This window comes from Tetrao urogallus (genome assembly GCF_951394365.1).
Source record: "Tetrao urogallus genome assembly, chromosome: 7".
NCBI classification, from domain to species: Eukaryota; Metazoa; Chordata; class Aves; order Galliformes; family Phasianidae; genus Tetrao; species Tetrao urogallus.
This window is the reverse complement of record NC_136820.1, coordinates 25,376,642-25,399,721: the sequence shown is the minus strand read 5'-3', so window position 1 is coordinate 25,399,721 and position 23,080 is coordinate 25,376,642. Positions and strand designations below refer to the sequence as shown.

The 23,080-nt window shown below is 38.1% G+C and overlaps 1 protein-coding gene across 1 annotated transcript; it reads left to right on the top strand.

Moving 5' to 3' along the window:
- Nucleotides 1-13,210: 13,210 nt before the first annotated feature.
- Nucleotides 13,211-20,634, top strand: TMEM106B (transmembrane protein 106B; the record flags this gene model as incomplete). The annotated part of the gene is made up of 7 exons (XM_079538336.1): nucleotides 13,211-13,430; nucleotides 16,451-16,514; nucleotides 17,722-17,881; nucleotides 18,639-18,779; nucleotides 18,889-18,938; nucleotides 19,327-19,380; nucleotides 20,496-20,634. 7 exons carry the CDS (start codon nucleotides 13,211-13,213, stop codon nucleotides 20,632-20,634), a joined length of 828 nt encoding a protein of 275 aa, XP_079394462.1.
- Nucleotides 20,635-23,080: the final 2,446 nt, after the last annotated feature.

Here is a 23,080-nt window from a genome sequence, read left to right as displayed (position 1 = left end):
TCCAGTTTATGAGACAAAGATTCCGCCATACTTTTTAACTTAACCCAGAATAACCAGAATAACATTAAAGAGGTGGTAACTTCCTATGCAACAGTCTAGAGAATTGTTTGTAAAAAAGCTCAGTCTTGAAATGGTTGCAGAGAGCTGGATGCTGAGTTAGTTACTAAAAATACCACATTCTACAGGCAATGTAGATGTGTCAGTAGATAATGAATTCAGGCAGTATTCCCCATTTGCTCCTAAAGGGAAATATTGCTGTTCTTGACAGCACTGCACATTCACAGTCTTCTGGTTGTGAAGGATAACAGGTAAGGCTGAAATCAAGCCATAGTAAACCTAGCCATGCAACTAGTCAGGGATGGGAAAGAAGAGCCTGTGTCTTCCTTAAGGTTGAGAAAAACCATAGCTATAAACTATGCTCAGTATCCAGAAGTGAAACAACCTTCATCTTTACTCATCTGAACTGTTCCAAGCTATGAAGGCCATGAGGATGCACTTTCAGCTTCTCTGAAGCATGACTTTAGTACAACTTCTGTCCTTTTGACAAGGACTATTATAAGAATTTCCCCTTGAGACATATAATATGCCATCCATTCAATGGGATTTTTTCCTGATATTTACCTTGTCTAAGTCCATTACCAAAGTGATTTCTGTTTTACTAGGTACATTCAATCTTTCTCAAGGAGAGGAATCTCTAGTTCAATCAATAGGATGGTTACATTTGCATCATTCTTCATTGTTAGGTTTAAGCTGCTTGTAGTTGATAAAAGGTGAAATAGTTGGTAGCGGCCAAACCTGAGAAAATAAATACAGAACAAATTTAAACTGGCAGCCAAATGTACATTTAATCGACTTGTACTGATTTACAATTGCAAATAGACTTCAAAATCTTTTCCAAAGCTATAACCAGGCCGCTAAGAGAAGTTTTATCTTTATATGTGTTTAAGGAGGCTAGTTTACCGGAGCTTTTTGTTACACAAGAGCAAATATAATCAAGTTTAAACCCTTTACAACTAGATAGTTGAAGAAAACATTATGTATCAGGACTTAGAAGCTGGCACAAAGAATGAATGAATGTCCATGCAGATTGTAACCCTTAGTGAATCCTAGAAATTTAACAGAATAACTTAAACCTAGCTACACATGGGAGCATGGCACAGTTGCCATTCAGCTACAGAACTGAACCTTCCATAAAGTACTGCACTAGTTTCCTTGTTTTTAAGACATGGTCATAAAACAGTATTCTTCCTACTGCTAGGTAGTAAGCTCCATTGGGATTGACACCATTCCTAGAGGATCGTAAAACATCTCAGTTTCCTAATCCAGGCTCTAGTGAGCGAAACAATTCTGCTTCTCTTTGTTAGGTCAAAATGAAAAATAGGTCTCATACTGGACTGAAGTCTTTTCCCGATACTGTGGTCTCTGTTCAAGGATGCTTAACTGAAACAAACCAGCTGGTGTATCTTTGTGTCTTTCTGCGGGAACTTCCTTATTGATTGGTTTGGGGGCAGTAATGAGATATGGTCTCTCCTCTTATCTCAGATCCATGATGCAAATAAATAATCAAAAGTGGAGTCAAATTTGGCTTCCACAAAATGCTTACAGACTTTTTGACACAAATTTTCCTTTGTGTAGCTGGGAATCTCTTTCACACGTTATGACAATTTTGTGATTCAAAGATGTTGAAATAGCCTTTGACATACACTCAAATTTCCCTTTCCAAACCAAGAGCATGGCTGCTCTCAAAACATATTTAGGGAATTTGATCACACCAATACCTGAAATCATGTATTTATCTTTTCTTCTATGCCTCATATGCCCCTGTATATTTCTAGTGGCTTTTTCATGGAAATTTTAGTGTCATTTTGGTGGCACTTTCCCATTTTCCTTAATTTGGATTTCGTAGCTGTAGGAACACAGAAGTGAATACAAAATACAGATAATATAATACAGAAATATAATTCTGCTTTCTACATTCTTCAAAAGAAAGGGAAAAAATTGTGAAAAACACATAGCAGGTAGTTTGAAAACTCCGAGTCAAAATTCAAGTAAATTTCCATTTCATTTTATTATTTCTGTATGACAGAAAGTACACATTGATGATTTTCACATTTGGTGTCAGAGAGTGTTGTATGTTTTAGAGATTATAGCTAGCTCATTCTGTCTGGCCCTGTGCCTCTTAACTCTTGAGTCATATATCAGCTGTGAGGTGTCAGCTATCACAAATCAAGTGTCAAAAGAGTATTTTCAGGAACAAAAATGAAGATAGAAAAGCAACTTTTCAGCCTGATCACGTTGATGGCAAAAGCTATGTCATTCCCAGAGATCCATGAGGTGGACTTGAAATGAGATATTAAATCAATGTGCTACTGTAATATATGAATACAGCTCCTGCAAGCACACCAAGATTTCAGAGAAACATTTCTGAAATCTCCGCTGCACTTGCACAATAGCTTAATTTATTCTCTGAAAAGGCAAGCTTTAAAATCCTGTGGCATTATGTACGTTTATAAAATCATATTACCACCTCTGAGAAGGTGCTAAGAAGCAAAGCTGTAAAATGCAGATATATAGACTTCTCCATATGGATGACTGCTTTCTGCAGTTGCTGACACCCAGCTCATCTTCTGTTTGTGTACAGTACAGACACAGTGTAGGTATACCATAGGCTACAAAGCCAACACTGGGGAAAGGAGATTGGGATGGCTGGTAAAGCAAGCTGAAGGGAAGCTTAGCTAGGTGGCATGCAAGACCCCAGGATTTTTCTTCTGTTGATGTGCATCCTGCCATTCCCATTCCCATGTCCAATGGCAGCCAGGAAGTCCAAAGATGCAAATACTTACATCTGGCATCAAAGGCCAACATGAGAAGAGCAGTGCTCTCTCCTACACCCACACAGCTTCCATTTTGCAACAAAGACACTTGTTTTGAGTTGAACACTTCAGGTAGTTGACCATATTCTAACCTACCAGCTAATTGGGCTCAGAGGTTGCAAGCACATCTCACGTATGCATGTGGGTCTCTGGGAGCTAGCTCTATTGCATCTGCCCCCAAACCTATGGGTCACTTCAACAAATGGTCTCTGCATTCAAGAGCTGGCACTCCTGTCCAGCCACCAGCTAACTTGTCATGAGGCTCACTGTCAGTCAGGCACATTCACTTGGTAAATAGACAGGAATGACAATATGCAATTAAAAGATGGACAACACAGAGACTGTCAAGCACAGGGCTTGGTAAGACATTGCTCACTGGTTATTGGCTTGCTCACATACAACCAACCCCTCTTACCTCCTTTCCTCTCCGTTTTCCCACTCGTTCCTGATACATCTCCACCTCTTCCTTTCCCCATATTTCACCTCTTCTCTAAATATGCCATAATTTGGCTCATTTCCACAATCGTTAAAACATGCCACAGTAAATTTTACAGAACTTCACAAGTCCCCTCAAAGACTCAAAACTTTCCTCATCCCCATAGTATCTATGATAATCTCATTTTGCTTGTTCTTACCAGTGACAAAGCTCTGGCTGTCCCTCTTCAAGGCTATGCTTCAGCAGGTCCTTTAATGGCCTATCAATCACCAACCTAAGGATTCCCATATTTGTTACTGTTTTGTTATCTCCTCTTCCTCAGAGCCTGCAGATCAGAATGTTTAATTTATTACTTTTCTTGTTTCTTTTTCTTGTGTTTTATGCTGAGAAGCTGTTAGCCAGATATCCTCACTTTCCATATAGCCTTGCACATGCCCTTTCTCAGCTTGAATGAAATGAAATGAAATCAAATTGGCAGTCTGGGAAAATGTTCTTCAGTCTCCACATCTCTCCAATGGAGTGGTAAAACATTCTTGTTCTTTACAACTGAGAAATTCTGTCACTTATGAAACAAGCTGTAAATATCTCCATTTAAAAATTTTTGTTCTTCCAGAATTTCTTTGTTATTCCAGCAACTTCTAGAGGTTTTAAATGTGTTCACCTCTAAACAGATCTTTTGTGGGGGGAAAAAAAAAAAAAAGGAGTTACTCTTCAAGCAGTGAAGTTTGTATTCTTCATATCACTACAGTGCCAACCAACAACAGAAGCTATCTCCTGTGTCACAGAGGAAAGAATGACAGAATAATTTCCTGTGATACTATCCTGTTTAAAGATGGCATTGCTCTTTGTTGCAATAGAATCCTCTAATTTTTAAAAAGAATAAAATTATACTCTATATTAGAAGAATGAATACCTTTTTGTTATATACTGACTAGAAACACTACTCTGTAGCAATGTACTCTGTAAAAAGGCCATTCAGACCAAACTAGTTTTGAAAGAAGAAATTAGATAGTAATAGGGTGATTAAATTTTCAATAAAATATTTTGACATCATCGTCATGATGATAATGAAAAGCATTTTAATAGGATATTATTTCAAAGTAATGCAAAAATAGACAAAAAAAGCAGATGCAACGGATTATACTCATTAAGATAATTTCATTGCATTTAAATGACAATATTTTCTGTGATAAATTGTTTTTTAGATTATGATGAGACGAAATATTAATTTCTAATCTCATCTTTATATATATCCATTAAAATTCTGCTGAATGTATTACTCTGTTGTGAATAGAAACATAAACAATGGAACCACTTTTGTACAGCAAATATCCTAACTAAAATGACTATGGAAGTATTTTCCTGAAGAAAGAAAACATAGTTGCAAAGTACCAATCTTTGAATAGCACCTTAAAACAGACTTACATATTTTTATTTTTACTTGCCTTTAAGTGTTATGATACTGTTTTTTTTATGGTACAGAAGTTTATCATATAAAAAAAAATACAAAAGAGGGATATAGAAAAAAGAAAGCTTTTATTTAGTAAACAAATTATTAAAAGTGGAGCCAGCTGAATGGGTGAAAAAAAGAAAATAACCATAGGCACTCCATGGAAGATCCTTTGAAAGGTGAGGGAATTCAGAGTGTTCCATTTCTTGGACAACTTATGAATATTTATGTTCCTTTACAATGCTTCACAGTTTGGTTTAGTCAGCGATAAGTAAACCTTGTAACCACTTGAAAGCTAAACCTCTCAAACAGTAAGCAGCCCCTGTGTGCCTCAGTCCATTTTCCCAGAAGAAAAAAACATGAAAAATCACATCTTCTGTCACCTTTACCTGGCAGGTTTTCAGAAGAGGCTAAGGGCTGAGCATGCCTGTGATTGGGAAGAGGATATCTTTATACTGATAATGTTTTGAATATTCGTCCCAAAATACTTGTATATCTCCAGGTGAGTTTTCTGGCAGGCTAAGAAACTTCAAGTTATTTTAAATCTTCAATGAGCCATCTATCATTTTTCTATACCATGTAGGTTACTGAATAGACATATGCTACTGAGGAATACTACATTTACTATTGCAATACCTAGAAGAGAAAGCATTTAACTTAGAAAGCCAGGGGCAAACAGGTTTCAGGCAGTATGTGAAATAATGTCCTCACTGTTATCTGCTTATACTTGTGCTTCTGATGCTGCATATTCAGTTATCTGTTTATACCATAAATCAGTATCTATGTATAAATGGTAGCATGAATTGTACAGAAAGTTGTAGACTGGCTTCTGAGTCTTCAAACCAGTCCTAAAGACAAGAGAATACCAGACTTCTCCCAGAGCAGTTTAGTGAAAAAACATGGAAACTCTTAAGGTACAAGTGGATTTGTGTGTTTATCAAAAAAAAACTTACATAACAATGAAACAATAGCACAAAACAATTATTTATTGCATCATGAAATACTAATTACATAGTGTTGGCAAAGCCAGTGAGAAACTGGTTATCATCACTTGCATGTCTTCCCTAATGCAGGAAGTTATTTCTCCTCTAAGGTTTATGCATCTCATACATCTGTCATTACTTTTCCCAAATATAAGTAGAATTGTATATCTATGTATATACATATTTAAAGTCAAATTAATATGAATGGTAGAAGGCAAAACGTTCCATTAATTCTACTGTAGGCCACGAGCAAGTGAAAAAGCCTGCCAATAAGACTTTTAACTGCACACAGCTCACTTGGTTAAAGCTACTCAAGCCATAAATTAGAAATAATAAAGCTAGAATCTCTTTCCTCAGATTTTGCTCTGCAAGAAATTGCAACACAGATCAGATATAAACTAGATGAGTCAAAAATCGATGAGGCTGCTCAGTAGGTATCATTCTATGCTGGTATGTGTGGCTGAATGCAGCCACAGCTGCACCTGCTGCCATGTTTCTAATGTAAAGACAGGTGTTTGGAATGTGATTTGTAAAAATCTTATTCTGAAAGAAGCTATTCAAAAGCATTAAACTATAATCACTGGGTCATCCACCCAATTGATCAGAGTTACTATTCTTTGTCTAGATCTGTGGTCGTTGGCATTTTTGTATCTCCTCGTCAACATCCAGTTTCTTGAATTTCCAGTTTGTTTGTTTGTTTTTTTTCCCAAGGTGAGAATATACAAAAAGGATAAAGATGGGCTACTTTTCTTCAACTCCTGGAAGCACACAATGCAGCAAGCAAGCCATAGTTAATGCATAGCATCAAAATTGTGGAAGACTGGGCACAATTTCTAATTCAATTTTCATCTATCTACAGAACATAATATCTCAATCATCAACTAATGCACAATTTAAGGCTTGCACACAGGTAATGAACAAGGAGAAACTGTAAAGTACACACTGCAGAAGACCATAGTGTTGCAAGAATAACATTTGTTGATAGCTGTGCAATATATCAGAAATACGTCAGTTATAAAAGGCTGTTTATGTTTTATTCATGCAAAATAACTCAGAGCACAGGCTCTATCATCAGAAAATATATAGCAATTAAAGTACCAGTGACAAACCATGCTCAAGCATTAAATGCATCTGAAAATATTTATCACCGAATATCATTAAAATCAGCAATTCTGAAATACAAGGAATTCTTCACAGGGGTGAAATTATTTCTGCAGCTGACTGAAATAGAGGGAAGAAAGTGGTCCACATATGCAGCTGTAACAGATCTGCAAAGCCTACTTTGCCTTATATACCAGTGGTAATGGCCAATCTAAAGCAGTTACAAGCTTACTTAAAGGCCTTCTTCCCTATCAGCAAGTGGTCAGTGCCCATGCTCTTCCACATTGCTGCTTTATATTCTAGATTAGACAGAAATCATTGCTTTCATGTTGCTTTATTTATTTATTTTTGAGGGGTTTGTAGCTTAGGTTCTTCTTTCTGGTTTGTTTGATTATTGCTGAAGAGAAGTTTGGATATATGTTGGAGATAAAAACAAAGCTAAAATGTTCTATCTACCTCAGCACTCAGGTAGCATGCCACCAATTTCCGGGCCTGCAGACTGTGTGAAAACAAGATCTATGCAATCACTCAGTAACTTTGAAGGTGTTAGCCAGTTTCAGCTGAGTCTGAGAGATAAGAAAGTTTATACAAACTTCATAAAGATAGATAACCAGGCAGAAGAGAGACAAGGGATTGAATGTTTGGAAGTCAATGCGTAATAACTTCCTATCCAGTAAGGAAATTTCTAACAAATTCTATCTGTGAATGTGGCAGCCTGCATGTTATTGTCAGAATACTCTGCAAGAAAAGATGTGAGGTGTATGCAGTTCTTTTGTTATAATTTGGGTAAATGGTCATCTGAGAGCTAAATCTATAGGAAATTAAGCTGCATTAGTTTCAGTGCTCAGTCAACTAGTAGCTTTTATTTCTAAAGGTGAAATAAATGCAGTCAGTCTGAAGTTTCTTCAGATCAACAATGTGATGGGGTTGAAGAAGAAATAAAATTCATTAGTCTCTCATGCATCTGAGGTCATGCAGATATGCACTGGGAGCCTCTACACTGGTGAAGTTGATCGCTCTTGATATTGCTAATTCCAGCTCTTGCAAGAACATGATTCACCTGTCATATCTGAGCTGCAGAACTCAACTTGAAACCCGATTCATCACTTGGCTTTCTCTACTGATGCACTACTGGAAGTATAAAATGCACCTGATTAGTGATCTATGAGAACTAAGAGCACTTGCAGCTGCCCCATAACTCAGTTCAAAGGTGATGATCTCAAATTCTCTGTTCCTGTCATTTGATTGTTTCCATTTCATACCCCTCACAGTACTATTCATGCTGTACACTACTTGCCTATCATTTTTATTAATTTTTATATCTATGTTTAAGCATACAGTCCCAATCCAGTGGTGGTTAGCACAATCCAATCAGTTTCAGGAGCTGGTAGTACTGGATGCTGTACAGTGTAAAATGTGTAAAATACCCCTTCTATAACCACAGCTATTTTGTTTCTATCAGTCCAGGCTCAGTGGCCCACTTCAGTAACACTTTCAAGTATCTCATCTCATATTTCAGCACTTCTAATGTGTTTGTAATGTGTACTTCTTTTTATCAGTAATACCACATACTTCTCATGTTTTTCAAGCTTGCATAGTGAGTGTGAGACTTTACAGGATTTCTTATTGTTGCTTATTTTCAATTTTTATCGCATTAATTTAGCCTATAATAAATAAATTATATTTAAGGCAAGTATAAAGGAGCTTAAGACTAATGAGTGAGTGAGATTTTTCCAGTATTTCAACTTCTTCTTAAATGATGTGGATCAATATAAACTTGGGACTGAACCAAAAGTCAATAGCCAGTGAAGCAAGTAGCCAGGCTTACCAAATTCACATCATCTGGCATTTGCTGCTGAATATGTCATGTTCATATACGTTCCAAACAAGCCAGTGTTCTGTTCAAAGGTTCTTACATATAATTTTGTATTTGGGAACCCACAGAATACCATGGTCATCCGCACTCCATGGGAGCTTTGATGGGGACCTCAGGAAACTTGAAGACTGGCAAAAGTCTTGGCTGAAGAGGGACAACCACCATGACATGACAGCTCTGCCACTACTTTCAGATGCTTGACTGTGTCTGACTGCAGAGGAGGAGTCACCAGCAAGTAGCACACAGGCCTCTCCTTTACATGAGCCGACTCACCAGCAGTGAGGATGACTCTAAACAAGACCTTTTAAACTTCCAGAAAGCACCAGGAAGTTCCAAGGATAAAGAAAATAAATGGGGTGACATTGGCTCAGGTAATGATATGTGCAGACCATTTTTTTTCTGAGTGCGTATTTTTGCAGGTGAGTTATTTTCTTTGCCTATCCTTTTGTGGACACAGAGCCCAACATACTGCCAGCAGGGCTCTCACCTGCAGCAGCTCTGGACTGATGTTGTAGGCCATGTGTCCATTCCCAGCATCCAGAGCAGCCTGGAGCCATGCCCCGTCCTCATGCTCACCCCATGCTGTCATAATTTCTACTTCCTTATCCTCTCCCTTGAAGTCTGCCCTTACATTTGCCCTTGGACTTTGGTACGTGGCCTCGTTCAGGTCTTCCCTCCCACAGCCCCAGACCTGATCCATTTCTGCTGTTGGCCTCAGGCTCCCAAACTGGGATGCGTTCCTCCCTGGCCCTCCGAACGCCTTTATCCCCAGCCATTATCCCCAGACATGCATCCCTGCACGGCCTCATGTCCCTTGGCTGCCCCACGCTCCTCCAGCAGCCTCCCTGGGCAGCCATTTCACGGACCAGCTGCAGGCACACAGGGAGAGCAACAACCTCAAGTTCATTCCATTCCAGTATGCTTTATTTTGTTCCGGTAAAATGCCTGGAGAAAACATCTCACTGCACTTGCCCCGAGTACACGTGGGTTGTGCAAGACCCTTGTAAAAAGCGATGTGAGTTACAGAACCAAATGGCCGCCCCCGACAGAGGCACCATGCCTATTTCCTATCGTCTTTATGCCGGCCTGTCACAGCTCTCTTTGCCCTCGGTTCTCACAGGAGCGCGGCGGGGTAGTTTACCATCGGAGGGAGAGGAAATAATGACAGTGCCTACTATAACAAGAAGCAAGCCCACCTGGCTCACTTTATGCCGCACAACGCAGGGCGCCGCGCTCCTGCCGGGCAGCAGCCACCATCGAGGCGCTCCCCGCCCGCAGCGGCACCGCCCCCCGCGCCTGCGCACGGTCCGGATCCGGGGTTAGGGGCTGGGGAAGCTGCGTCGCCCTCGGAGCCTCCGGCCCTATCAATCCCCGGTGCCTGGCGCAGCCCGGCCCGGCCCGCCGAGCAGGTGGGGACGGGGAGAGCCGGAGAGCGGTGGGGTCTGGGGGCGGGAGCTGAGCCGAGAGCGGCCTGGGGTTCTGAGGCCCTGCAGGGGCCGGGCCGGGGCCGGTAGGAGAGCCGCGGCTGTGCGGTGCGGGCAGACCCGCAGCTGCCCCGTGCGCCTCGGCGCTGAGCCACGGTCAGGGCTGCGGGGGAGCACGGATCTGCGGTGATCGGCCGCCCTGCGGGACCTCGCCGCGTTTGCGAGAGCAGCCGCCTGCGGGGCTTACCGGGTGCAAAACGTTGGGGGTGTCGGGAAGGGTCTTGGCCTGTTGGTTAGTGTTTGGAAGAGCCAGTCTTGCAAAAGACAGAAAGGTAGATGGCGAAGACTCGGTGAGAGGCAGTTTGGTGCTGTGCATCCCCAGACGTGCCTGCCCGTGCGAAGCATGTTTGTGAGTGCCAAGTCATTGCTGCGCCTCTCCTCGGTGTTTTGGATGTTAGCAATGATTCAGCCACAGCTGATGGGCCAACGGAGAATTGCCATGCTTAGGAGCCTTGTTTTGTTGTGAAAAATAAGTAGTTTCCTAACCTCGAGTTTGTGCATAAGAAGTAGGAATGGCATCCTAACTTTTTTTTGGAAGAGTACAGTAATTGAATTAAACTCAATAAGATTTCACCAAGCTCCGAAACTAAAAGGGAGTTTCATAAGTGTTGCTTATAGTTCAGGATGTGGTTGTTTCATGTGTTGAGTTTTGTCAGTGTTGTGTTCTGTGGTGTGCATCAGCTATCTGAAGGGAGAAAACTTAAAGAAAACTGCCTTATTTCAACATTGTTTTTTAATTTGCAAAGCTATCTCTTGACAAACTCTAAATTCAAGGAAACTACAGAAGTTTAAGGAGACTGGAAAGGGAGAGACTGGGTCCTAGCACAGCTGTTACAAAAAAAGTAGGATGTGAGAATTTGTTGACAGTGTAGAAGCTGTCAGATACAAAGGTAACTCTTTTCTCAGAACTGTTGTCTGACATACAAGGGGTAAAAGAACAAGGTGTTCTTAAGTGTTGGTCGGCTGTTGTAAGGTTCAGCTCTTGTTATATGATTAAAGGGCGGTTAAAGAGAGCATTTTGCAGGAATGTGTTTCACTTGAAATTGCTGATGTTGTCATCTGCAAATTAGGATATTAATCTCCTAAATCACTGGTGGTAGAAAAAGGCTATTAAATTCTAATTATTGAAGTTTGTGCGTGCTTGGCATTGAAGGATACATCTGCATTACTATTTTAATTCAAATCGAGGGTGTGAAATGAATTTGCAGCTATCTTTGCTTGCTGCTCTTCAGTTCACATCATGGTGTGATTGGAAAGTTTGTGAGCTGTCTTCCTGTTGAGAGAGACTAAAACAATGATGTGCTTCAATTGCTAGTGGTTGTTCAGTCTCAGCAAGAGATAGTATGGAATAAAACTCATAAAATGATGTATAGTGGGTGTTGGATCCTCAACAACTGTTTTTACTTCTAGTGTTGTTTTATTGTTCTGTCTTTGTTGGCCTAAGTCTCCCATCAGTAGAGTAGGTAAATCGAATAAGGTTTAAATGCAGAAAGACCAGGGGACTGATCTATATGTGTAACAGCTGTTACCTAAGCTGCAAGACTTGAGTTCTGTAGCATGAAGGCTGTAGTTCAGCTACAGAGATAGTAGGAAGGAAAACTGTGCGTAGAATGACTTCAACCTTTTTTTAGGAAACTTTTTTCAATAGCTCGCTGGTTTCAATTTTCATTTCAATAATTTCTATTACACTGAATGGTTCCCTAACTTAGAATGTTTCAAAATTGCTGTAGCAACAAAAGTTTTCTTTCTTGTATGGGTTTTATTACCCTTATAGTAAATAATAATATCATGTTTGCTGAAACAGTAACTGGAACCTGCTAGTGATAACTGAGTTACATTTCTCTTGCTACATTCACCTAGCTTTTGTGGCAGTACAATTCATTAATGCTGGGCTTATGTTACCATCACCATACTTCAGATCTATTTCTGTCTGGAGTGGTTGGTCTAAAATAGTCTGACTTGCGTTTCTCTCTTGATCACCTTTATTGTGCTTCCTCTCTTGGTGTGCCAGAGTGATAATTACTAGCAAAAATTCTAATTGCAATGGAAAAAACAAAGTGCTGCATACTTGCTTTAAATCCCCCTGTTCTCCAAGACATCATCAGTGAACTGGGTGCCTAGTGTTTCTGTTGGCTAATTAATTAAAAGAGGTTATGGATTAAAGCTGGACCAGATGACTGCCATTCCTGGACATATATTTAGTTTTTCTTATTGAGTTGTTTCATACCTGTTGCAAATTAGCAGGGTGGCCACTTCTATCACTTTGTTGTGGCTTTTGGTTTCAACCATCTCATGGTAGTTTCAGTGTGGCTGAAGAGGGATGTTTGTGAGAAAGTTATGAAATCACATGGGTAACACAAACTGTTTTTGTGATTAGTATTTTAGCAGGCCTTTAAAAATGCTACGAATTGACAGCATTAACTTTTTTTTTTTTACCCTTTATTTTTATTGTGAAACAGTTTTCTTTTGTGTTAAAGAAATCATCAGTTTAATCACCTGAAGATCTGTATTTCTATCCCAGAGATTGCCAGCTGATCCAGTTTGCCCTAAAAAGCTAATTAGAACTGACTTAGTTGCATGTGCAGGTTCTGCTGAACATTGTGAGCCTGGTTTCTGGAGCGCGTTAAGTTTTAAGTCCTGAAATTATTTTATTGAGATCAATGTGTCCTGTGGCCGTTTGTCCAGTGCTGCTTGACTGCTGTAACTTGTTGCCAGCAGTTGGTTGTTCTGTCTTGGGAGCCTGTCATCCACCCTTGTTTAACCCATGTGTGTGAGCATCTGAATGGGTCTTCCCTGGAGATCAGATTATTGGTTTGAGACAGACTCCAGGTTAACTGGGCCCTAACACTTTGCAAGTCTTATAGAGTCTAAGCACAACAAAAGTAAATAGGAGCCTAGTCTGAGTAATGATTATACACTAATAGTTACTTGATACGGAGGGGTAAATTGCAAGCCATATTTGAATCATTCTCCATGGAAAAAGCTTCTTTTGCCTTTTATTTTAGAAATGGGAAAATCTCTTTCTCATCTACCGATACATACGTGTAAGGAAGATGGCTATGATGGAGGTACAGTGTCGGATAATATGAGGAATGGGTTAGTTCACTCAGAATCACACGGTGAGGATGGCAGATGTGGGGATGTGTCACAGTTTCCATACGTGGAATTCACAGGAAGGGATAGTGTCACTTGTCCTACCTGCCAGGGAACGGGAAGAATTCCACGAGGTAAGTTGCCTTCATTTCTTTACTTTTTTTTTTTTTTTTTTTTTTTTTTTTTTAAGGCATAAATTTACCTCATAGATCTGTGCAGCAGTAACTATAATGAGCAATAGCAAATAACTCTCTAGTAAAGATATTTTGTAGCCATCTTTTCTTTTTAGCACTGAGCGTTTTAGTGTTATTATGCTGTGTGAACGAAATGTGTATCTAATCAGCTTTGACTGCCACCTGCTAGCTCTTTCCTTGTCTATGCAGAGCAGCATGCCTTGCTTTTCTGCTTTAATCCCTAGTTTTTGCAAGTTGAATTTGCTGACATCTTATTTTTTAGACATTTCGATGTATTTTTTTTTAAGTAACAGTTTTAAACTATTTGAAAAAATACACAACTTTGCAAAAGTAATTGCAAGTATTGAGATATCACTAGACATGGGGAGAAGAGTAGACCTGTATAAATTAAAGCTGATCTGATGTTTTCATGTAAAAAAAAATAAAATTAAATTAAAAAAATCAGAATTAATAAAAATATTTATTGCAAAACTTGTGAGGAACAATGCAATCTTGCTCTTCCCTTGCTTACCAATTGGCATAAGGACAGCAGGCCAACTGATTGTTTTAGAAGAACAAGTAGTGCTTTTGAAAACAGGTGGGTGTGGGCACTGGTAAGGGTGCAAAGTCAGTAGTTAATAACACTCAGCTCTCCTTAGTAGATCATGCTTTGGTATTGTTATAACTTGGAGGAGAATTTCTTTTTTTAAAGTTGTATACTGAAAACCAAATCTCAGAATTGTTTGAAAAATACATTCTAAAACATAACATGCTTTTCCAGGATGATTGGTATGCCTGGGATGTCCCTTGTTCTTTTTCTGCAGTAGAAAGATGCTTTCAGTATAGATATGTTTTTCAACACTTGAGCAACTGGTTTGACAGGTGAACTCTGTGCATGTCAAATATCAACCAGAGTCGTAACTTACTTGAAGCCAGAGTTTCAGGTTTTCATTTGGAAAGGCTGTGTCCATAGGATGTCGATAGACAAGGTACTGGATTATTTTTTTTCTAAGAGCATCTGGAAAATTAAAATCTTGGTTTGCTGTGTACCAGAGAGAAATTGAAAGTTTTACCTACAGCATTTTTCCTGGATCATGCATAGCTGTTTTTCTGCCCTGTTTTCAGTGCCCTGCACTTTGCTTCACGTTCCCTTTGTCCCATTTGCCATTGCTGGGTATGGGAACACATGCATTCTCTGGCTGTTGCAGGAAGGAGCACACTGCACCTTTGCTTTCGTGATTAACAGTTTACTTTACTTGCTGCCTTCATTGTTCACTTCTCATTGAATAAAACATTTTGCTTTATTACAGTTCCTTCCTGTATGGTAATCATCCTGTATAGCTATTTAGAAATCAACCTTTTAAGGGAAAATGCAGGGTACATGAAACTGGGCAGGAGAAAGTGTTGAATGCAGTGTGCTGAGGCATGGCCTTCTGCCTTTACCAGGGGAAGGAACTGATGGAAGGCTTCGTTTTTGTTAGAACTCTTATCCTATATAGTCATAATATTGGTTGTAAAAGCTCACAAAACTGATTTTTAACTTGCAACTTGGGCAAAATGACTGCTATACAGGGATGGTGTGGCACAGATACATGTGCTTCTGTTGGATTAAGTTTTCATATAGTTCACAAATAACTTGCCTCCCTTGGAGACAAGTGTTGGGGCACAGGATGTTTAAACAGTTGCAGATATCAGAAGGGATTTGTGTAGTAGCTGTTAAACGTTATACAACACTGTATTCTTTGAGTACTTCCAAATGTATCAAATAGGAAATTCAGTGAAGTAATGTGACAAAAAATATCTTAACTAAAAGACTACAGAGAAGGAAGTTTGTTTGCTTCCTTACTTGAAATATTTAATAATACCAATGGCAATTCTTTACTTATTGTAGTGCAAGGAAAAATTCTGTAATGATGGGATTTCTGTGCTCAGAACTTATTTCTTTGGCTGGAAGATTTTTGGATATGAAGCATTTAATTTATTAAACATCTGACTGCATATTATAAATATTTGTTTTTCATAAATTATAATTAAATAGATTAAAACTGAAACTTCAAGTGGGTTATCAAAATAAATAGGACTGTCTTTTTAATTATTCTTCAGTACTCTTAAGAAGGAAATCATATCTGTTTTTTTTTTTTGAGAAGAGAGATGAGAAATTAAGGGTTCTCTGGATCACTGCATGACTGTTATGGAAGACCACAGTATGCCTATGATGATTAAACTGTTCAATACTATCATGAAAGTGCATTTTGGTACTTGGACAGCTTTAACTTTTCAGTATAAAATTGCTAAGCTGAAAATCTGCATTAAATTGGTAGAGCTCTTTACAAGGTTGATGTTTTATACTAATTTATGCTTAGCAAGGGCTTGGCTTTGTGATTCAGGTTGAAATCACTTCAGCATGATTGTTTAGCTAAGTGATAGTGCTGGTCAAATTCTGTATTTGACTGAAAATGCAGATTAGAGTTCTTATTGGGGCATGTATGTACTGGTATAGATGAATCTCAATTATATCTTTTTCTATGACAAAGCACATAAAGACAGGTGCCATCCATGTGTTTTTCAGTAGATCCTCTGTGCTTGTGTTCTTGGTTTCTGACTCTGTAGTCTAATATAGAGAGCTGAAATCTGTTTGGCACCATTTGCTACAGAGAGAAAAGGAAGCATCTGAGGTGTTTTGCCTCCTGTAAATGAATACAACACAGAGGCAGAATTTGTTGCTGTTTTAGTCTTTGTCAGCTTTGTGTGGGTTTGTTGTTTTTTTTTTTTTCCTTCTGGTGTTGGTATCCATAGTCTTATTTGAGGAGGTGGCATGGGTACACATGCTATAGCGATGTTTTACTCGAGTCATTAGCTGGAATGTAAATGTTCATCCTAATTCAGTGCTGTAAAGTTGTAAAGGCCACTTTTTATTTGAAGTAATAGCAAAAGTAATGACTCTTCTTGTTTAAATTCTGATACAGTGTTTTTATTTCTAGGGCAGGAAAACCAGCTGGTAGCATTAATTCCATACAGTGATCAGAGACTAAGGCCAAGAAGAACGTAAGTTAATAGTTGTGATGCATGAATCTACAGTATTCACATTCTCATCCAGCTAAATTTAATAATTCAAAAGAGATAAGAAGAATCAAGCAAAATCGCTAACTATTTTTTTTTTCTTGTTTGGTATTGAAAGAACTCTGCTTGTACTATCAACCTTCACCTCTAGCTCTTGCAGGAGTTATTTATTAATAGGCGGGCACACAACCGTCAAACTATGTCTTGTAAAGTTGGTAATACTGCATGATGTCTTCATGTTGGTATTTATCTGAATATCAACAGTTATTTTGCAACTAGAATTAATTTTTAAAGATCTGAGTGGCTAGTAGAATAAACAAGCATGTCTTTCTCATGTAACATAATTTAAAAAGATGTATTTTCTTCTAGGCTCTACTCAACACTGTAATGAAACGATTAAGGGTTTCTTTTTCTCACATACATGTTCTAAATCTTTGGGTGTCTCTGGTAAACAGTAAATAATGATGTGAAAAAAAGACAGTAAATTCACATAGTAGATAACAAATAATGAATTTGATGTAGCAGTAGTCTAAATTTGAGAAATATTCATTTAGTGTTCTGACTTTGAGAAAACTACAGCTGATGTTGAGCCTTTTATTTGTGTATTTTTATTGCTTAAAGTCCCTTCCTGCTTTTGTGTTAATTTAACTGCAGACTTGCAGTTTCATAGCAGGGTTCTAAGATGTTCCTGATGCTTTCCCAGAAAGTGTTTTTGTGTTGTTTTTTTTTTTTTTTGTTTTGTTTTGTTTTTTGACAAAGAATCCCAAGAAAAAAAAATGTTATTCCTTTCTGGGTATGTTTTGGTACAAGCAGAGCGTGCTGAAGATTCTTGCAGAATGAGGAAGGTTCTGCTATAAATAACTTTAAAGGAAGTGCTTTTTTCTTAAAGCAAATGAACGTTTTCCTCTTCTGTTTACCTCAAATTTGTGAATGTTGGGATAACCGCATGTTTTGTAACTTATTTTTTTTAATATACATACAAGAGTATCATCTCTATTTGTGATGTAGACATAAAGTGCAGCATATTTTCCCCTCCCATCACCCCCTTTGGAAATCAGTGGCAGTTAAGAAGAGGCTGAATGTAATTGTATTGTTTAGTCTTGTTCCTTATCACTTAAGAGGAATTGTGTTGTTTTCCTTTAATATGCTTTTAACTCTGAAATGTGCTCTCTTTTTTTTTTTTTTTCCACAGAAAGCTCTACGTGACTGCTTCTGTAATTGTATGTCTCCTACTTTCTGGACTGGCTGTATTTTTCCTATTTCCTCGTTCAGTTGATGTTGAATACATTGGTGTGAAGTCAGTTTATGTCAACTATGAACAGAGCAGACGTATAATATATTTAAATATTACGGTAAGACTGTCCATCTGTTTGGATGTTTGCAATACGTGGAATGAGAGATGCTGCTGGGACAGTTTAATATACATAAAATTGTGGGCTAGCTGGTGGACTTAGTGCCTTAAGAAATATCAGCAGATTCTATCAGCAATTTGAAAAATGCAACTGGACTTGTTGTGGCTGCTTCCTGTAGCTGTAGCTAATACAGCTGCAGTTGTAGGCTACCACTGAGTCTTCTGATTTCATGGGAACTGTGACTTTAAAGTTGTTCTGGTTATTTTGGGAATACAGGTGGAATATGGATACAGGGGTGCCATTCAGCAACTGGTATTGTGTATCTGTCAAAACAGGTTTTGAAGAAAAATTATTTCCTACTCATCTTAAAACTTTAAGAAGTTCTTTCCATACACTTTTGATGGAATTCTTCATGGTGTCTTTGAATAAAACAAATAGCTATGTTAGGAAATGTCCTGAAATAGTTAAATTTCATGGAGGGGATAACTGAGTATAGTCAGTATTTGTAGGGGAAGAAAGTCATCAGTGGAGTTGTGAATGTATTGGGAAGCACAGTCTTCAGCCCCTCCTCAGGGGTACTTGCACAGCAGTGTTGGTTCCCTTCCACTTTACCCTTAAGGAGACCTCAGATGACAGGAAAGTATAGTTGCATGATTTCAGATAGTATTATTTCATATGTAAATTCAAAAATTTATGCTCCTCAACATGAGAAGTTCTTAAAGTTGTTTGTTTGCTTTTTTGCTTTTGTTATTTACAGAACACGCTAAATATAACAAACAACAACTATTATTCTGTTGAAGTAGCAAACATCACAGCCCAAGTTCAGTTTTCAAAAACAGTTATTGGCAAAGCACGGCTAAACAACATCACCAACATTGGTCCTTTGGATATGAAACAGGTAAATAGCGTGGGCTTTTGTAGTTGGGTGTATGTAAATCTTCATACTTGATTCTGCTCAGTTGATTTTTTTTTTTCTATTGCTTTTTTTTTTTTTTTTCTTTTTTCAGATTGACTATATGGTGCCCACAGTCATACAAGATGAAATGAGCTACATGTTGTAAGTATACCAGCCACTAAATATTGCCTGTGCCTTGGTAAAAGTTATGATGGTTATGATCTTGTAAAATGAAATGTATTTCAGAGCTGAAATGTGTTTATAGAGATGAGTGGATGTTGCTTCACAAGACATTTTTGTTGGCAAGTATTTCATGTAAGCAAGTACACCTGAAAATACTTCTTGTAAAAGCAAGACTGTGTATAAGTAGACCTCGGCATGCTCATGGACAGCGTTTTTTCAACAAGTGTTTTAGTTGTCATTGCTACTGACTCTACAAGCTCTGTGTACAGATAGTAGGATTTCTGGTTGAAGCAACAATTCTTGCTTTTTAGATAACTGCGTATAAGATGTTGATGTAAATCTAATAGCTGTTTTTCTTTTTTTTCAGCGACTTCTGTACTTTAGCATCAATCAAAGTGCATAACATAGTAGTGATGATGCAGTAAGTATGGGAATTTCCTATTTGTTGGAAGCAACTTTAAAAGCCACATGGTCCTCAATGAAATGTTATTCAGAAGGGTTTAATCCAGTTTCCTCTATCTTTGATAAAATGACATCAATTTACTTCCTAGTATAGTATCTTCAGTTCTTTAAATGGAACTGTGGAAAGATAACTTCTTTTGGCAAGGTCTGGTAGCATAAAAGTACTTGAGTAGCTGCAACCATTAGTACTTGTATAGGAACTGCTGAATCACAGCCTGAACCTCTGATTGATCACCTGAGGTGAGCAATGAGTCAGACATGGGAGCACAGGTGAAGGCAATTCAGCTGTGCTGCTGGAAGGGGTGGAGCCTGGCTGCACCTCTCCTAGACCCATTTAAGAGGTGACTACCAGTGGGGAAGGATCTCTTCTGGAGATCCCTCCTCTGGAGTTTTGCAGTGAGCCCAGGATGCAGGTAAGCATCCTATCTATTCTCTTTTTGTTCTTATAACCTGCTTAGTCAAACTCTCTTGTTTATTTTGTAATTATAACATCCTTATATTCATTGATTATACAGTACTGTATGTGCTCTGCAGCTGGACTGTGACATGGAGTTCCTATGATCTCACAAATTTTGTTATGAGCTTGTGTTTATCAGCTGCTGTTCAAAACTTGCTGAAAATCTCATGACCTTGAGTCAGTCAAAGGTTTTTAGTACTCTGCCAGGATCTGCTTTTTGTAGCAGATTGAATCAACAGCTGCCTGTTTTGGGTGGCTGGAAGGGGTGGTGTGTAGAACATTGTTTGTGAAACTTCTGTAATACTTTTTGTTCCCCTTTTAAAACCAAGTATTAATGATTAAATCCTGGCTTTACTGTCTCTAGGAAAAAACTCTGGTCGAGACTTTTGTTTGTTTGTTTGTTTGTTTTTTATGACAAAAAATCTGTGACTTGTGAAATTTGTGATGAAAAATCTGTAGATTGTGTTAACTGGTATTATTTTTTTTAACTTTTAAAGAAACTTTGTTCCTAACATTACATGTTTTGTTCTAAAACTTCATTAAAAACCTATTAATGACTTTAGGGAACTTTATAGCCCTTTACAAAACAAGCATCTCTTCTGTTTTGTGTTTCTAAGGGTGACGGTGACAACCTCTTACTTTGGCCACTCTGAGCAAATATCTAGAGAGAAATACCAGTATGTGGACTGTGGAGGAAACACAACCTACCAGCTGGGCCAGTCAGAGTATTTAAATGTACTTCAGCCTCCTCAGTAAAAGCACCTGTTGGTTAGTGTGGAATGACTGCTCTTGATGCTTGCAGAAATCCTTTGAATAGGACTGGTACTTTGTAAAGGAGAGAATATGTGCGTGTTATGCAAAGGAAACATGGTGGCCTGTTCACTTTAATTGCAAGGAGGGAAAAGTTTCAAAATGTATATAGATGCACTTGTTAAATGTTGTGTTTTTTCCCCTTCTGTTTGCTTTCTGTTACTGTAAACACTTCTGTCAAGTTGTGTGGTTGGAGGGAGAGGGGGAATTACAGATTCTTGAACTGAATTGGGACCTTGCTTTTACAGTGTGGTATATCAATTTAGAGTAACTGTGTGTATTTGTCTGTTTAGGTGAAATGTGTCACTAATGAGCATTTTAGAAGAATTGATACTCATAACTTCTAAGTTTATATTTTCAGTTCTTGATATTTGACTCTTGAAACTTGCAGTATAACTACTTAAGATTGCTTTGAGGGACCTCGGCGTAAAACTAATATTAGTAAACCAGTGGCAATATTTCTTTGGTTGGAATTCTACTTTCTGCTATATTTGATCAGAAGTGATATGCAGTCTGTGAAAGCCAGGGAAGCTCTCATGGAGGTCGCTATACTTGAATGTGCAACTTTTAGAATCTGGCATCCTCTTGTTCATATTGCCCCCTGCCATCTCTTGGATGTTATAAGGAGAATGTATGTTGCTAGGTTTAAAAAAAGAAATTCTCCCAGCCAAATCATTGTTGACAAAGGAAAAATTCAAGACTGGAAAGTGAAGGAGTTGAGACTTCGACAATGTCATTCCATTCTTTTGTTTTTCAATTAAACTTTTGAGTAAAACTATTAAAATCAGAATTGTGTAGTTAGGAACTAAGTGGAAACCTGTTTGAGCATGGGTTTGGGCAGCTGGATGTAAATCTTTAGCATTTTTATTGCTGTGATATACTTTGTATCTAAGCTCCTTGTCAGTGCTAATACTTTGGGGTGTGTGTATTTAGTGCAGAGGCTCAGAAAGCAATGCATTAGTTACCCGAATCTCCTGAGTGCTCATAGTTCACATCAGCTGTGGGGTTAGGATAAAGCAACTCCTTCTGAAAGAGTAAATGTTAACTTAGAACAAAACTAATACAAAATAGTTTAATCGGTTTCGTTTGCACAATGAGAATTTCTGGGGTTTCTATCAAACGCAGTAATTGTAAGTTTCAGGTTCCAAGTTGCTTGACTTCTAAAAACTGACTGTTCTAAGGGCAAGGTGCAAAACTCTTTAGTTAACTAGATTGGGATTGTTTTAATTCTGAATTAAGTGAAGCTTCAAGAAAGTTCTATTGAGACATTGTAATGAATACTAAATTTTTGAAATGCTGTAGTTTTTATGCTGCCCACCTCCTGGAAATAAGCTATATAAAATGATTTAGCAATAAACACTATGTAAAAAAGCTACAGAGTAACTTGTTGCCACTAATGATCCTGTATGCTGCAGTAATTTGGTGAAGTTGTGTCTATTGTTCTTCATCAGTGTTCTTCAGGTGGACCTAAAGGTGGTGGTGGGGAAACAAATCAGTTAGGCAAGTCTGATTTTTTTGTTTGTTTTTAAGGGGAAGGGGAAAAAAGTATAGAAAAAAAAATCTGTCTGAATGTAGTGAGCACTTATTCTGGATACCAATGAAAAATCTGACTATTATATTGGAATGTAAACTGCCAGTTTCCTATAGTTTCTGATAGGACTGAAAAGTTGAGTTTTGGTTTAGGAGAACTTCAGTACTGGAATCTTGAGTACTACTCAAGACCAGACTAGAAGGAAGCTGGCTAGAAGCAGAGAAGTAACATCTAGTATGTGACATGGAAGGATTCGCTTCTGTTGGAGCATATGGGAAGAAATCTGTTTTAAACCATGTTGTATTTGAAGTCAACCAGTAAGCAGTATTTTTTCCCTCTGTGTTTGAGTATTTAAGCCTTGAGTTTGTTGTACTTGTTTTTTTATCTTGCTTGATTTTGATGTAAGAAAAAACAACCCTAGGCATATATATATATATATATATATATATATATATATATATATATATATATATTTTGTACCAGTTTAAATCAAAATTTTATTCAAAGGAAAAAAGTAATCTAAAATAACTGGAATGGTGTGGTGATGTACTTATTTGGTCACAGTAGGTAGCAGATGCTGCTTGAACGAGTGTTTTTAGGGATTTTATGCTTGCTTATGTGGTGTTGTGACACAACTCAGACTGACATTTGGAAGTTTGGCAGACATGCTGAGCAAAATGCATGCTTAATCTGTGAATCTCCCATTGCTTAAAATGCTGTGTTATCTGCTTTAAAATAAAATGTGCCGAGTGGGATTATTCTTTCCATGCATATGGAGGGATAAAATATTGTTTTTAATAACTACTTTTCACCTGGGATACCTAATGGGTATAAATTTTAACACTATTTATTTGTGGTGGG